The sequence below is a fragment of the Thalassophryne amazonica genome, chromosome 7 (genome assembly GCF_902500255.1).
Source record: "Thalassophryne amazonica chromosome 7, fThaAma1.1, whole genome shotgun sequence".
Lineage (NCBI taxonomy): Eukaryota > Metazoa > Chordata > Actinopteri > Batrachoidiformes > Batrachoididae > Thalassophryne > Thalassophryne amazonica.
The window spans coordinates 70,643,506-70,661,397 of NC_047109.1; the positions used below are offsets into that span (position 1 = coordinate 70,643,506).

Sequence of the window (17,892 nt, forward strand, 5' to 3'; positions counted from 1 at the left end):
AGGAACTTTGTGATGCTCATCCGCTCCACTTCAGCACCATTGATGGTTAGTGCAGCATGCTGAGCGAGCTCTGAGCCCTGAAGTCCATGACAATCTCCTTCGTCTTCTCCACATTCAGGTGGAAATTGTTGTCCGTGCGCCACGTGGCCAGGTGGCTCACCTCACTCCTGTAGCTTGTCTCATCGTTGTTGTTGATGAGACCCACCACAGTCGTGTCGTCTGCGAACTTGATGAAGAGGTTGGAACTAGATGTAGGTCTGCAGTCGTGGGTCAGCAGAGTGAAGAGGAGGGGGCTCAGCACACATCCATGGGGGGCTCCTGTGTTCAGCGTGATGGTGCTGGAGGTGTTGCTGCCGACCCGAACTGCCTGTGGTCTCCCCGTCAGAAAGTCCAGCAGCCAGTTGCACAGGGAGGTGTTGAGTCCCAGCCGGACTAGTTTGTGGATGAGCTGCTGGGGGATGATTGTATTGAATGCTGAGCTGAAGTCGATGAACAGCATTCTGACGTGCAAGTCCTTGGTCTCCAGTTGGGTGAGGGCTGAGTGGAGGGCAGTGGAGATAGCATCGTCAGTCGAGCGGTTGGACCGATATGCAAACTGGTAGGGGTCCAGTGCGGGGGAGGGAGGGCAGATTTGATGTGGTCCATGACTAGCCGCTTGAAGCACTTCATAATGATGGGAGTGAGTGCGACCAGGCGGTAGTCATTGTAACAGGAGGGAGACGACTTCTTCGGGACCGGGATGATGGTGGTGGCTTTGAGCCACGTTGGGACAACAGCTTGTCTCAGCGAGATGTTGAAGATGTCCGTGAAGACATCTGTGAGCACCTCAGCACAGTCTCTCAGGACCCGACCAGGAATATCGTCGGGACCAGGGGCTTTCCTCGCGTTGATCCTTCTGAGCGTTCGCCTCATGCTGTCCGAAGGTAGTGACAGCACCTGGACGTCAGAAGGCAGAGGGATCTTCTGTGCTGGAATGTTTTTGTCTGCTTCAAAGTGAGCTGAGGTGGGATCCCGGCCAGGTCGGGAAGGCTGCGGGCCCGTGGGGGGTTGCTGCGGGCCCGTGGGGGGTTGCTGCGGGCGATTTCGGCCGCTCGCCTCCCCCCACTCCCCCGGCCCAACCGTCTATCTGCGCCGGACGCACCACTGGCCCGTCTCACCCACGCCGTCGGGGAGGTGGAGCATGAGCGCGTGCGATAGGACCCGAAAGATGGTGAACTATGCCTGGGCAATCGAACCATCTAGTAGCTGGTTCCCTCCGAAGTTTCCCTCAGGACCGCTGGCGCTCCCCGCTCACAGTTTTATCTGGTAAAGCGAATGACTAGAGGCCTTGGGGCCGAAACGATCTCAACCTATTTTCAAACTTTAAATGGGTAAGAAGCCCGACTCGCTGGCTTGGAACCGGGCGTGGAATGTGAGCCGCCTAGTGGGCCACTTTTGGTAAGCAGAACTGCGCTGCGGGATGAACCGAACGCCGGGTTAAGGCGCCCGATGCCGACGCTCATCAGACCCCATAAAAGGTGTTGGTCGTTATAGACAGCAGGACGGTGGTCATGGAAGTTGGAATCTGCTAAGGAGTGTGTAACAACTCACCTGCCGAATCAACTAGCCCTGAAAATGGATGGCGCTGGAGCATCGGGCCCATACCCGGCCGTCGCCGGCGACAGGAGCTGCGAGGGCTACGCCGCGGCGAGTAGGAGGGTCGCCACAGTGCGCACGGAAGCCCAGGGTGTGGGCCCGGGTGGAGCTGCCGCGGGTGCAGATCTTGGTGGTAGTAGCAAATATTCAAACGAGAACTTTGAAGGCCAAAGTGGAGAAGGGTTCCATGTGAACAGCAGTTGAACATGGGTCAGTCGGTCATAAGAGATGGGTGAACGCCGTTTGGAAGGGCGGGGCGATGGCCTACGTCACTTCCGACCGATCGAAAGGGAGTTGTGTTCAGATCCCCGAATCTAGAGTGGCGGAGAGGGGCACCGTGAGGCGTCCAGTGCGGTGACGCAAGTGATCCTGGAGAAGCTGGCGGGAGCCCCGGGGAGAGTTCTCTTTTCTTTCTTCCAGTATTTTGCTAATATACATACATAGATAGAAACATAGTTATATAGAAACCAAGGTGATCACAAGACCATATGCCTTGCATCACTATAAGCATCATTCTTAAATCAGGTCCAGGTTTCAGAAAACATGCTATTGGTAAAAGGAAACTATCCTTTATAAGGAATGCAAACCAGCTACCTGTAGAATCTATCAGGATGAACCAAATGATCATTACTACTGCTATTGGTATGAAAAAACAATTTTCAGGTTATTGGAACATTAATTATATTAATAATAAGAGTAATAGTGCATTTTATTTATAGGCACCTTTCTCAGCACTCAAAGACACCGCATTGGAATTAAAAACAAAACAACAATAAAAATTAAAATACATAACAAATAAAAAGCATTACAATTGGGCAGTGCAATTGGTCAGATACAAAAAAAACAGTCTTAAACAGAAGGTTTTTGAGTTTGATTTGAAGAGTGGAAGAGAGTTTATATTTCTGAGGACAGGTGGTAATGAGTTCCAGAGCTGGGGATCACAGCGACAGTATGCCCTGTACCACATGATGGAGAGACGGGCAGGGGCAACACTCAAGTGAATGGAAGAGGAAGATCTGAGGGTGTGAGGGGGAGTGGCCACATGGAGGAGGTCAGACAGATATGGAGATGTAAGCTTGTGGATGGCCTTGAATGTTAACAAGAGAATTTTAAAATTGATGCGGAACTTAATCGGGAGCCAGTGAGGTTGTTGCAGGACTGGGGTTATGTGGTGGATGGAGGTGGCTCTGGTGATGATACCAGCTGCTGAATTCTGAACCAACTGAAGCATATGGAGGTATTTGTGAGGGAGACCAAAGAAGCAGTGCTATGGGGGGTGAGGGAGGGGCAGAGGCGGTTAATATTACGTATGTGGAAGTACGCAGATCGAGTGTTATTGATGTGGGATTGGAAAGATAGAGTGCTGTCGAGGATGCCACCCAGACCCTTAACCTGTGGGGAGAGGGTGACAGAGAAGTTGTTGATAACTAAAGGAAAAAACTGTTTTGAATAGAGTTGATTTTGTCTCAGTGAGGTGAACCTCTTTTTTATCACTGTTTAATTTGAGAAAATTTTAGGAGAACCAGGATTTTATTTCTGCAAGGCAGTCAGTAATGGAGGAGGATGGGAGAGTGCAAGTGGGTTTGCTGGAGAGGTAGAGCTGAGTGTCATTGGCATAGCAGTGGAAGTTGATGTTGTATTTGTGAAAAATATTGCCAAGGTGGAGGAGAGAAATGATGAAGAGAAGTGGCCCCAGGACAAAGCCCTGGGGCACAACTGATGTGACAGTGGAAGGCTGGGATGTGAAGGTTTTGAGCCAGATGAAATGAGTGCAGTCTGAGAGATAAGGATTAATGTAGTCGAATGAAGTGTGGATAATGGCAATGGAGGATAATCTGTTGCCATGAGAGGTCGTTGAGGATTTTTATAAGTGCAGTTTCTGTGCTGTGAAGTTTCTGGAGCTGTTCGTACAAGTTCTGTGAGATACTGTTTTTTTCAAGAATTTTGGAGATGATGGGTAGATTAGAAATAGGATGGAAGTTCTTAAAACATTCTATTAAAACATTGTTTTGTGCTGTTGTTGTATTTGTATTTATTGGTTTGATTGTCTTGTCACTTGTGTTTTTGCTGTTGACAACTTTCCACAACCCACAAACAGGTTTCTCAGTTCTTATACATACTTGTATATACAAGCATTTTGGAAATAACTTAACATTCTGCATACCATAATAATTATTTTATGTTGGTACACGAAAAACTATCAACTAAACCTTTGAATGTCAACAGTTGACACAGTATCTTTTCTATTCACTGTGAAGGACATTTAAATAACCATAAGGGTGTAATCACCATGGATCCCACAACATGAATGCAAATGGGCATTCTGTCAAAGCCTTTATGTATTGCTACTATTGCAGATATATTTTTTGACATGCTCACATATGTATTCTTGCATAGCACACAGCATGTGTATCACAGCATTTATATTATCAGCTTGGGAAATCCAAAGTGTGACTTTGGCAGGAAATGAACTAACAATGTCTTCCACCTGGTCAATCAGAGAATCAGGGAGGGGCCAACTCTGGACAATGGCTTGTCTTTTCCCCAAACAATTACAATCAAAATGCAATTTGATGCAATTACAGTGCAAAACACAAACATGAGTAAAGAATGAGGCGGTTTCAGAGTGTGTGCTTTAGATGTTGCAGATAATGTGTGTCTAGATGTGTTTGATTTGGTTTCAGGCTGTGTTGTTTTAAAGCCCTTGATAGTCATCATCTTATTCAGTTTGTCAGTTGGACACTGCACATTGTAGAAGAACACACACGTGCACAGCAGACACACGAGCATGCACACACACACACACACACACACAGCTCTCTGTAAATTGCCAGTACACTGGTAGTTGTTGCTTTTTTCTTATACAGGCTGTTTCAAGTCTGATAACTTTATGTCAACTCCTGGGAAAATGTTCTGCATGTGTAGTGCGTTTATGGTGCCCCTCATCCTCCACTCTGTTTTGGCTCTCTGGCTTTCATTGTACAGTTGTACAGTTACAGCTAATGGGCATCAGTGGTGCTTCTGGGATAAGTGGCTCTTTTATCCAGTGGTTTTGCATTCACTGACTCTATGAGTCACACAACTTGCCTATTTTTGTCTGAAAACTTCTCAACTCTGAAGTTACATGTGCATTTTTTGACTGCATGTCAATCAGAGTAGCCAAAATTGAATAATGATATCTGTACAAGCACACTTTAATTAAATACACATATCCAGAATCACGCAGAATCATCAGAATGAATCGGCGTACATCCGAAAAGTGTCGTGTTTCAGTTCCAAAACGTTCTGACAGCCATCTGTGAGAGTCCACACAGTTGGTCAAAATTATGCCCGTGGCTCTGAGTGTGATGCACATGTTCAAAACCCCCCTGGCCGCCGTCAAGATCGGACACCTATGCAGCGGTGGCCCATGTGCAATCTGAGGATCATCTGATCCACAATTTATATTTTCTGATGGCGGAAAAACAGGATCTGAAACAATTTGAGCGCATACGAGGGAACCTCGAGATGGATCTGTCATGGCAAAGCCTGTCAGTATGACCTGTACGTGCCACGTATAATAATGCCCACCCAGAGCGCAAAGGAACTGTTGAAATGTATGTACTTCATCATGATAATAATAATAATGAATTATCAACATGTACAGTGAATGTGGACAGATGCTATCAAACCGAAAGCACCATGCGCTACTTTGCACACGCCACTGCAAATCTGAATACGCTGTTATATCCACAATAGACCTTTCAGTACAGATATTTGTCCATTCCTTCCCATGGGCGATGTAAATAATGTTAACTATTGTCTCCATCATATTTCTATACACCACGGGCAGCTGCACCTCTCCGTGGTGCGCAGTAACGTGTCATTGCATGCGTCAGGCTCGGAGCTGAACAGATCTCACCTTGTAACACATGATCAGCTTCTAACTCTGTAGAAGATATGACATGGAACTGTTGTGCCAGGCCGAGACAGCATGAATAAACATGAATCTCACCTCCAGCAGCGATCCAGGAGTGTTTCACAGCCTGTAGTTAAAATCCTCTCACCCGGATGCTGTGAGCTGGAATCAACTACGCACAAATAAATCCCATGTGATAATCCAACCATCGCAGTGTCCAGAATTCCATTGTGGTTCTGAAGTGAGCCAAAACACACAAAAAAAGAAATTAAAGTTCCCTGGAAAGGCTGCGTCTGATGCATGGGACAGTATGGCCCACTGCCCGCAGTGTCCAGCAGCCGGCAACGGCACGCACGTGCGCCGTGCACACAGGCACACACATAGCTGCTCATTCAGCTATGTTGAACACACACATACACACCCAGCGATCACATCATCAGTCCAGCTCTGCTCTATGCACACACAAACATGCACGTGAGGTCAGTAGTGCTGTGAAAGGGAGGACGAGCGCAGATGTGATTGCATGACTGAGTGAGTGACTGTACCATGCCAGCTTTGACACATATGACGTGAGTCCAGTCCATATGTTGGTTGTACTGCGATGTTCAGTACCGACATGGACTGTGCAAAGGGAGGGCACAGCGCTCCCTCCAACTCCAGTACCGTGTTTGCCATCCAGACGTTTGGACATCGGGCAGTCTTCAGCGCCTTTTATGGCCATCTGGCAGCAGTCTGTGTCTTCTACCTGTTGTCCACATGAGCTTTGGATGCCATTGTGCAGGTGTGGACGAGATAATCGATGCATTCTGACACGGATGACCACGCCTCTTTTCCTCTCGACTGCATCGGATTGTGGCAATATTTGCCGTGTCGGGCATGGTTGCTGCACATTCTTGCTATGTGTGACGGGGGCTTAAGAATATGGTGCATTCAGAAAATTTTCAAACTGCTTTGTTTTAGGTTTTTTTTATTACAGATTTAAAATTTATTTTTCATTATTATTCATCAAGCAACATACTTGCTCAGGTCTGGGAGCATGCACTAGTGCTACACATTGCCACATCCAACACAGCACTGAAATTATTTAAAACTTTAAAAGACCACTTATTTTCAACTGTGTAGAATTTAAAACTGTCTTTATTCATTCATTTGAACTCAGTGCACCAAGTCTTGTTGGTCTAAAGTACATGACATATAACAGGTGGTGTAAATGCTTTGGGGGCATGTCAAACTCCATTCTGTATTTAAAGCAGCTCAAGATCTCAGTGCAAACTGGGGTGCTAGGTGCAAAGCTGTAGTTTCTGTAGTTTTCTCTGGGCCCCTCCCCAATCGGACCGGGAGTGACATGTTTAGCCGCATGTTCTCCTTGAATTGCTGGCTGTCTGAGTGGTGTCCAAAAAATGAGGTGGGCTTCATAGATAATTGGCAAAGCTTCTGGGGAAAACCTGGTCTTGTTAGGAGAGACGGCATCCATCCCACTTTGGATGGAGCAGCTCTCATTTCTAGAAATCTGGCCAATTTTCTTAAATCCTCCAAACCGTGACTATCCAGGGTTGGGACCAGGAAGCAGAGTTGTAGTCTTACACACCTCTCTGCAGCTTCTCTCCCCCTGCCATCCCCTCATTACCCCATCCCCGTAGAGACGGTGCCTGCTCCCAGACTACCAATAACCAGCAAAAATCTATTTAAGCATAAAAATTCAAAAAGAAAAAATAATATAGCACCTTCAACTGCACCACAGACTAAAACAGTTAAATGTGGTCTATTAAACATTAGGTCTCTCTCTTCTAAGTCCCTGTTGGTAAATGATATAATAATTGATCAACATATTGATTTATTCTGCCTAACAGAAACCTGGTTACAGCAGGATGAATATGTTAGTTTAAATGAGTCAACACCCCCGAGTCACACTAACTGTCAGAATGCTCGTAGCACGGGCCGGGGCGGAGGATTAGCAGCAATCTTCCATTCCAGCTTATTAATTAATCAAAAACCCAGACAGAGCTTTAATTCATTTGAAAGCTTGTCTCTTAGTCTTGTCCATCCAAATTGGAAGTCCCAAAAACCAGTTTTATTTGTTATTATCTATCGTCCACCTGGTCGTTACTGTGAGTTTCTCTGTGAATTTTCAGACCTTTTGTCTGACTTAGTGCTTAGCTCAGATAAGATAATTATAGTGGGCGATTTTAACATCCACACAGATGCTGAGAATGACAGCCTCAACACTGCATTTAATCTATTATTAGACTCTATTGGCTTTGCTCAAAAAGTAAATGAGTCCACCCACCACTTTAATCATATCTTAGATCTTGTTCTGACTTATGGTATGGAAATAGAAGACTTAACAGTATTCCCTGAAAACTCCCTTCTGTCTGATCATTTCTTAATAACATTTACATTTACTCTGATGGACTACCCAGCAGTAGGGAATAAGTTTCATTACACTAGAAGTCTTTCAGAAAGCGCTGTAACTAGGTTTAAGGATATGATTCCTTCTTTATGTTCTCTAATGCCATATAACAACACAGTGCAGAGTAGCTACCTAAACTCTGTAAGGGAGATAGAGTATCTCGTCAATAGTTTTACATCCTCATTGAAGACAACTTTGGATGCTGTAGCTCCTCTGAAAAAGAGAGCTTTAAATCAGAAGTGTCTGACTCCGTGGTATAACTCACAAACTCGTAGCTTAAAGCAGATAACCCGTAAGTTGGAGAGGAAATGGCGTCTCACTAATTTAGAAGATCTTCACTTAGCCTGGAAAAAGAGTCTGTTGCTCTATAAAAAAAAGCCCTCCGTAAAGCTAGGACATCTTTCTACTCATCACTAATTGAAAATAAGAACAACCCCAGGTTTCTTTTCAGCACTGTAGCCAGGCTGACAAAGAGTCAGAGCTCTGTTGAGCTGAGTATTCCATTAACTTTAACTAGTAATGACTTCATGACTTTCTTTGCTAACAAAATTTTAACTATTAGAGAAAAAATTACTCATAACCATCCCAAAGACGTATCGTTATCTTTGGCTGCTTTCAGTGATGCCGGTATTTGGTTAGACTCTTTCTCTCCGATTGTTCTGTCTGAGTTATTTTCATTAGTTACTTCATCCAAACCATCAACATGTTTATTAGACCCCATTCCTACCAGGCTGCTCAAGGAAGCCCTACCATTATTTAATGCTTCGATCTTAAATATGATCAATCTATCTTTGTTAGTTGGCTATGTACCACAGGCTTTTAAGGTGGCAGTAATTAAACCATTACTTAAAAAGCCATCACTTGACCCAGCTATCTTAGCTAATTATAGGCCAATCTCCAACCTTCCTTTTCTCTCAAAAATTCTTGAAAGGGTAGTTGTAAAACAGCTAACTGATCATCTGCAGAGGAATGGTCTATTTGAAGAGTTTCAGTCAGGTTTTAGAATTCATCATAGTACAGAAACAGCATTAGTGAAGGTTACAAATGATCTTCTTATGGCCTCGGACAGTGGACTCATCTCTGTGCTTGTTCTGTTAGACCTCAGTGCTGCTTTTGATACTGTTGACCATAGGGCATGCCATAGGTATTAAAGGCACTGCGCTGCGGTGGTTTGAATCATATTTGTCTAATAGATTACAATTTGTTCATGTAAATGGGGAATCTTCTTCACAGACTAAAGTTAATTATGGAGTTCCACAAGGTTCTGTGCTAGGACCAATTTTATTCACTTTATATATGCTTCCCTTAGGCAGTATTATTAGATGGTATTGCTTAAATTTTCATTGTTACGCAGATGATACCCAGCTTTATCTATCCATGAAGCCAGAGGACACACACCAATTAGCTAAACTGCAGGATTGTCTTACAGACATAAAGACATGGATGACCTCTAATTTCCTGCTTTTAAACTCAGATAAAACTGAAGTTATTGTACTTGGCCCCACAAATCTTAGAAACATGGTGTCTAACCAGATCCTTACTCTGGATGGCATTACCCTGACCTCTAGTAATACTGTGAGAAATCTTGGAGTCATTTTTGATCAGGATATGTCATTCAAAGCGCATATTAAACAAATATGTAGGACTGCTTTTTTGCATTTACGCAATATCTCTAAAATCAGAAAGGTCTTGTCTCAGAGTGATGCTGAAAAACTAATTCATGCATTTATTTCCTCTAGGCTGGACTATTGTAATTCATTATTATCAGGTTGTCCTAAAAGTTCCCTGAAAAGCCTTCAGTTAATTCAAAATGCTGCAGCTAGAGTACTGACGGGGACTAGAAGGAGAGAGCATATCTCACCCATATTGGCCTCTCTTCATTGGCTTCCTGTTAATTCTAGAATAGAATTTAAAATTCTTCTTCTTACTTATAAGGTTTTGAATAATCAGGTCCCATCTTATCTTAGGGACCTCGTAGTACCATATCACCCCAATAGAGCGCTTCGCTCTCAGACTGCAGGCTTACTTGTAGTTCCTAGGGTTTGTAAGAGTAGAATGGGAGGCAGAGCCTTCAGCTTTCAGGCTCCTCTCCTGTGGAACCAGCTCCCAATTCAGATCAGGGAGACAGACACCCTCTCTACTTTTAAGATTAGGCTTAAAACTTTCCTTTTTGCTAAAGCTTATAGTTAGGGCTGGATCAGGTGACCCTGAACCATCCCTTAGTTATGCTGCTATAGACGTAGACTGCTGGGGGGTTCCCATGATGCACTGTTTCTTTCTCTTTTTGCTCTGTATGCACCACTCTGCATTTAATCATTAGTGATCGATCTCTGCTCCCCTCCACAGCATGTCTTTTTCCTGGTTCTCTCCCTCAGCCCCAACCAGTCCCAGCAGAAGACTGCCCCTCCCTGAGCCTGGTTCTGCTGGAGGTTTCTTCCTGTTAAAAGGGAGTTTTTCCTTCCCACTGTAGCCAAGTGCTTGCTCACAGGGGGTCGTTTTGACCGTTGGGGTTTTACATAATTATTGTATGGCCTTGCCTTACAATATAAAGCGCCTTGGGGCAACTGTTTGTTGTGATTTGGCGCTATATAAAAAAATTGATTGATTGATTGATTGAAAGCGAGTGAATTATGTCACTTAATTATAGGTGTGTTGTGGGCCCAATATAAAAAGCAGTCAGTCAGAGTGGCAACTGTCTTCTTCAGGTTGATTAACACCTTTTGCATTTGTTATTTGTGAAGATTGTTGACTGACCACCATGCATGTGAGGTATCTGACTATTGCAGTCTTTACCAGGAGTACACTTTAAACATGTAACACTTTCTGGTGCCAGACAGTACTCCATTTTTAGACCAACTCGTGTGGGACACACATGAGGGCAAATGGATTTGTGGTTTGGAATGGACTTGAAAACCACAAGGACGTGGAGTGGAAACCAGGAATAACACTTGCTTAGTTTGCACTGTGCAAACTAAGGTGGAAGATAGGACCTTTATGTTTCTGTATGCAATTTTATCTTTTATTCTGTAAGTTATTTTTGTGTTTTTGAACTTGTGTTTTTATATATATAGTATGACACTGAAATATCAGATTTAAAGCACTTAACAAATCAAGTTATTGTTGGCATTATTATTAATATTCATGAAAAATAAAACTTAAAATTAGTTGAGTAAAATTAGTAAAATTAGCTGGGGTGTGTGTATATTTGTGAGAGTAGTGGATGGCTCTCATTTTTATGAATGTGTGTGTTTCTGCAGCAGTTAAGGGTCTTTTATGTTTCCTCAGACACCCTCCTGTGCAGGTGTGTAACGGGCCGCTGCTCCGAACCTGAGCAACCCAATGACCTCTGTGTGTGTGTGTGTGGCTGTACACCAGGGGTAGCCAAGTTCGGTCCTCGAGAGCCACATTCCTGACACTCTTAGTTGTCTCCCTGCTCCAACACACCTGAATCCAATGAAAGGCTCATTAAAAGTCTGCTAACGAGTCTTTCATTGGATTCAGGTGTGTTGGAGCAAGGAGACAACTAAGAGTGTCAGGAATGTGGCTCTCGAGGACCGAACTTGGCCACCCCTGCTGTACACAGTCCAGAATTTTGATGACAGTATAAGTAGTATTTAATTTTTAATTTTCCTTACCAAATAGTCAACAGGAAATCTGATTTAAAAACACACAAGATGTGATTTCTGTTTTTTAAATTCATTAAAGAGGCTGTTACCAGTTGAACATTGTACATTTATTTTTTTTATTTCTAAATATTACAGCTTGCAGTCTTGACACATTTTGTAAATGTTAGGCAGTTGTTTCACTCTGTCAGTTTGTCAGACACTTTGCTGACAAAAATCCAGCAACAAGGCAAACACCACCAAATATGTAAAAACAATATTTAGCTGTCTTGGATTCACAGATCTTTTTGAATCTGGCTTTCTGGACTTCTAGTTGTTCCCCGAATTGGGCTTTCTGCTGGTTCACTTGTTTCCTGCTGTCAACTTTGTGGGCTTCAAGCTAAATCTGTTGTGGCCTGTCCCCTGTCCATGTTTTTTGGCCTTGTTAGTTGTCTTTTTGACCTGTCCCCTGTCTGTGTTTGCTGTTAAATTGTCATTGTGTTTCAGTCCTGCATCTATATCTGTTAGTCATGTTGTTTTTCTGTGTTTGCACACTTTAGCCTGTTTGAGTTCCACCTTAGTTGTTAGTATTTTGTTCTTTTGTTTGTGGGTTTTCACCTTGTGTTTTGGTATTTGGTTTTTGGGTGCTACTTACCCCCAGGGTTTCATGAGGTTTGTGTCACTTTGTGCTTGTCAGTTTCTATGTGGGTTTGTAGGCGGGTCATTGTCACCGGTCTCCCCTACACAGCTGCTTCACATTCCATAATCACACCACCTGTCACTCGTCTGTTCATTTGTGTCACTATTTTAGTACTGCACTGTTTCCTTTTCAGTTGCCAGATTATTCGTTGACACCTCTGGTGAGTTTTGCTCCTTTGTAACATCACTGTACTGATTGCCCGTTTGTTTAACCCGGTTGTTTGTTGTCTTGCCCTGCCTGCTTTTGGTGTGAGTTTGACATTGACTCCTGTTGTGCCCTTTTGGACTCCCTCGGTTTGTTAAACTAAACTCCTATGTGTTGGTGAACAAATCTCCTTTGTTTTCCACTTACATCTTGGGTGGTTACTATCTGCAGATTTAGGTTCACACTGTAACAGAACAAGCAAGATCCTCTGGTAATTTTCCTCTTTGACCTGCATGCCCTTGTTAAAATCTGCCCGTAGAGCTGCCTGCTCTTCCTCAGTAGTCCTCTGCAGAGCTTCCAACTCGTCTTTCATGCGTTCTTGATCTTCTTTCACATGGGCAAACCCGTCCAGAAGAGCCTGTATCAGGTCTTCAGTTGTGGATTTGCTGACTTTGGGCACTGAGGTTTTGGGAAGACTTTGATTCTTCATATCCTCCTTTGTTTTGGCTTCTTCCACTGTCCTGTTGTGTTCATGCCTCCATGGCACTCTGTAAAATCTCAGAGGAAAAATCATCATGAAGTGTTTTATTTTAATGTGACCTGTGAAAAAGGGGTTGTACTTGCTACACTGAGTGAGGACACCTTTGCTGCCTGTGCCCCTGCCTGTGGTCCCTTTAATTGCACCATTTGCCCGTCTGCATCACAACAGTGGTATTGACCTTGGCAATTAGTTTTGATCGCTGAATAATGAACAACAAATCCTCTGCTGTATTGCTTTTCTTAATAAATCCATAACCACCTTCACATTTAATCTGGATCCTGTCTGAGACTTTTGTTTTAATACATTTAAAAACCCTTGAAGCTATGGCTGTTGGCCTGGACTGAGTCTTAACTCCAGCAGCAAGCTGTTGTGTCTTGGCTTCCCTGCTCATGATTGCTCCAAGTTCAATGTTTGTGTCTTTCTGGTTTTGTCTTTCTGCTCCCACTAGTGATGTGAATGTGAAACCAGCTGCTTCTCACTTCAAGTTCTTACAACCAACACTCTTTGTGATGTCATTAAAGGGCCAAAATACTACTGAACCCCTCTGACCACCAACGTGGTTTGTGATGTTGTTAAAGCCAACAGCTATAACCTTGAATTTTACCTTTCAAGGTCACCCCAACACAAAAGTCATGTGACCAAATGAAAATGACATATGACTCCACATTAGCATTTAAGAGTAAAGAAAAGTGTGGTTTTAACCAATTCTGTTGTGTGGGCCGCTGAAGAGGAGGTACTGCTGGCCCACCACCACCAGAGGGCGCCCTGCCTGGAGTGCGGGCTCCAGGCACCGGAGGGCGCTGCCGCCTCACAGGAGCAGCCAGGGTGACAGCTGTCACCCATCACCTGAGACAGCTGATATCAATCAACAGGGAGGTATATCAGCAGGACGGCATCTCCACCTCATTGCCGAGATATCGCTCTACCAAGGAGGTAACGAACTCAGGCAGCCATACGGATTAATCCATTGTTGCTTGTGTGTAAAACGACTCAAGACTGAAAAGGACGTATTTGGATAAGTACTCTTATTCCCACATTACAGCGTTGTTTCTGAGTGGAGGTGGTGTTTTCCACCCCACGTGTTGTTGGGTGCAGCCGCACCCAAATCTGACTGTTTCTGTTCCTCGCCAGCAGTACCGGATCCGACGAGCGGAGGCAGTGATCACCTGGGAGTTCGGGACTTGGCGGCTCCAGTATTCCCGGGGTTCGGTGGCAGAGGAAATCGGGTGGTTCCGGTTCGACTTGGACAGACGTCTCCTATCGTCGAGCCTGCCCACACGACACCGTTGGAATTCAACTTGTGACCAAAATTGTAATTTGTTGTGTTTGTTGTGCGTGTTCACAACAGTAAAGCTTTATTTGACTTTCTTCATTGTCCGTTCATTTGCGCCCCCTGTTGTGGGTCCGTGTACTGACACTTTCCCAACAAATTCCTTGAAATAGTCATTCTAAATATCTACTATATAGTCATGTCCACAAGTATTTGGGCAGTGACACAGTTCTACTTTTTTCTCTGTACACCACCACAAAGGAGCTGAAATGAAACAATCAAGAATCAATCAATCAACAATCCTTGTGGACATATCTGTTGATAGACTGTTCGCAATGGAGACTGTGATCCGGGCACCAAGCCCTACGTGACTTCTTTTGCCTAACAACAGTCCGAATGCCATCTTCTTTAGTTGGCATGGTAAGCTAATGCTGATGGACATGCTAGCCAGCCCGAAACTAAGCTCATCTGGAGTGCCCGTTTTCTCTAATTCCACTGAACTCATCATCTGCTCTAGCTTATGGACACGGCTCTCTAAGAGACCCACCCTTTCTGTCAATATTGTGCAAGATTAATGTAGAGTGTAATGTAAATTGTGTACCATAAAATCCAAACTTAACTTTTGTTTTTGCCTCTTTCTGTTAAAGAGACATTTTTGGACAGGTGCAGACATGTTGCTTGTGTGTGTATCCAAAAAAAAAGTGCTGATATATGGACATCTAAAAGAAAGATTGGCCGATCCATGTAATTTCTTCTGCTCATGCTCACAGACCTCCTGCATCTGCCTTACAAATCATTGTTGCCCACATTACTCATAGACCTTTACTGTGAACCCTAGATGTCCACGATGCCAGTTGAAGTTAACAAGCAGACCTGAAAAATTTTCCGCAAAACAGCATTTGGTCATCTTGACCAAGTTTGGTCAAGGTTTTCTGAAAGTTTTGTTTCAAAAATAAAATGTTCTTCATGTGTAGCAAAGCACAATAAAGGAGTACTACTTAAAAGCATTTTTGGATGTTATGTTTTAATAAATTGTCTTTTGTCAATATGTTAGCAGGTAAGATTAATGTTTCTGAAGTAAAGAAGAAAAAACTGGCCCACACGCCTGTAGGTGTGTAACATAAACATTACAGTTTGGTACGTACATTAGTTTTCAGTATGTTTGACTATTTTGTATGTTTTCAGTACAGTGGAATTGAGAAACAAAACATTAAACTACTTCTGTTTTTGTTCTTTTATTTAAACCAGAGCTCAGTTACTTTCAGCATTTGTGTTCTCAACAACAAGAGTGTGGTCGCATATTCGCTGCTGTAAAAACACCCATGGCATTTGGTATTGCTTTGGCCCCGGCTGAATTGTCAGCAGGAAGCTATTTAAATGTCATGGGACAACCCGGTATCACGGTATGTCGTGATTCAGCAGCACAGAATATACATTAATCTATTGGTTCATGATATTGTAAGGAAAAGCGCCTTATTTTCATCCCGGCAATTCATTCTGTGATGCTGCACAAAATTAAAAGTGATGCGGGGGGTCGGGGTGGTTAGGGTTGGGGGAAGATGTAGGGTTAGGTTAGGGTTGGGATTAGGAGTAGGGTTAGTAATAGTGAGTTAAAAAAAAAACCCATCATGAAAATTTGACTCATTTTGTGACGGGAGCATGGAAAAAAAAACCAAAAACAAAATGTGATACTGGGTTGCATGGGGAGCTATGTTTGCACTGCAATAATTTTTTTTCTTGAACTACTGACATTCACATTTGGGTGATACTACTTCAAATGACTGAGCAAGTTTGGCATACAGTACAGTTGGTTACATACCCAAGTGCATTTGAATAATACTGGCATATAACTTTCATCTCATCCACTTGCCTTTGTCCATCTTTAGAATTATTAACTGAGGAACTGCTGTGCTCTCAAAGAGTAAACCTTAATGATAGTGGGAGATCTGCAACCATGTACCCCATAACTACTAGGCTGCATTGCACATTTGGGCTTAACTAGTAACGTCCTTTGTTGAAATTACTCGGTGAGAAAAAAGTGACAAAGTGAGTTCTACGTGCAGAAAAACACATGCAGTGGCTGTGTTTGTTCAGTACACATGCATGCCAAAAGTCCCATCCCAAATTTTTTTTTGGTCCACATTTGTACTATTACCCCTACACACTGAGGAAGTGGTTTTATAAAGACTTGCAGAAGCTTTTTGTGAAACAATTTCAACATACATATCGTGTTTAGTTTTTATAGCACCTTCAGACTGCACATTTTTCTCTCCATCCCACAGTGAGTTAAAGGGAGTCGTGGTCACTTTGAGTTCAGATGGTCACCTTCTGTGCTCCTACATGGGTACAGACCCCTCCTTCTTCTCAACACCTAAGGTGGATGCTCGAGAGGCAGACTATGAGCAAGTGGATTCTGAGATGAAGAGGCTGCAGAAGTTCATCAGAGAGGCAACAAGGAGTCAAGGTGGGAGATTTCTTGAAGCTCTGTAGTGGCTCAGTAATAATGGAATAATTTATTTCCTTTAAATTTGCAAGAAATTATTCTAATGTGACCAACAATTCTCAGTGGAACTAAACATCAGAACTAAGAAGTCATGCTAGCACCTTAGTACCTCTGTGAACAAAGGACCATTGAATGAAGTCGGCATTGAGACATCCAAGAAGAATTGACTCTGTTTAAGCTGAGTGATGACTCTACGCAAGCATTCATTAAGCACTAATGACTAAAATAAAGGTCAGCTCAGGTCTGGGAGCATGAACCGGTGCCCTGCATTGCAACATCCACTGCACTTTGAGTCCTGGATGACAACCACTTAGACAATCTCCACCTCTTGAAAGTAGTCATCTAGTATTTGCCTCAGCCAGGTGAAATGTGAGCGTCCCTTTTCTCTTTGTGTCACAATGCCAAAATGCCATAGCTGACTTTCACAATGCAATTGATACTCCTCATCTGAGTCTCCCAAATTAACTGTTCGTTTGTCATTACAGCGGTATCCAAAGATCTGCCGCAGATACCTACTACCAAAGACATCTGCTTATTGCCTTAGGTCACTGCTACGGCTACAACAAATACTTCCCATAATTACGATAATAGACCAAATGAACCTTAAAAAAACCCAACACCTGAAACCCAAACTAAAATGACAACAAATAAATACCAAACCATGGTGCAGACCATGTTTTGAACATTCAGGTATTAAAAAATGCCTTTCAGGTTGCTTAATTAGTCTCACTAAGAATGTGAAAGCTTAAAATTTGCATTTTAGGGGATGAAACTAACAAATGTGCAATCATTATGCAGTTTAAATTTCAAGGAGTTGTTTATTTATTTGTTTTTTAATTAAATGACATGCAGCCAGTCTGCTCTGTGTAAGCCTGATCCCGTTGGATCTCAGGAGCTAATCAGTGAAGATCTAGTTAGTCCCTAGAACAACAACAACAACAAAAACCCTGGATCAGCGGAATGCACAGCAACAACATTAATTTAATGACATGATGATATGATAACTTCAAAGTGATCTTTCGAAGTTTCATTGCAAACCAGACCCACAACTGAATCAGTAGCTGGTACAATTTACTGGCTGATGAATGTCATTGTCACAAATATTACATACAACAAAATATTTGTTATATGCCTGCAATCAAAACTTTTAGGGGTTATATATGAATTACCTTGTCAATCCATCTAATTG

General features: G+C 43.2%; 1 protein-coding gene across 1 annotated transcript in view; it reads left to right on the forward strand.

Annotated features, from left to right (window-relative positions):
- The window catches only part of bbs9 (Bardet-Biedl syndrome 9), a 390,202-nt gene that overhangs the window by 99,848 nt on the left and 272,462 nt on the right, over positions 1-17,892 (forward strand). Inside the window, 1 exon segment of the mRNA XM_034173643.1 lies at positions 16,483-16,664. Within this exon segment, the coding sequence (XP_034029534.1) occupies positions 16,483-16,664 (182 nt within the window).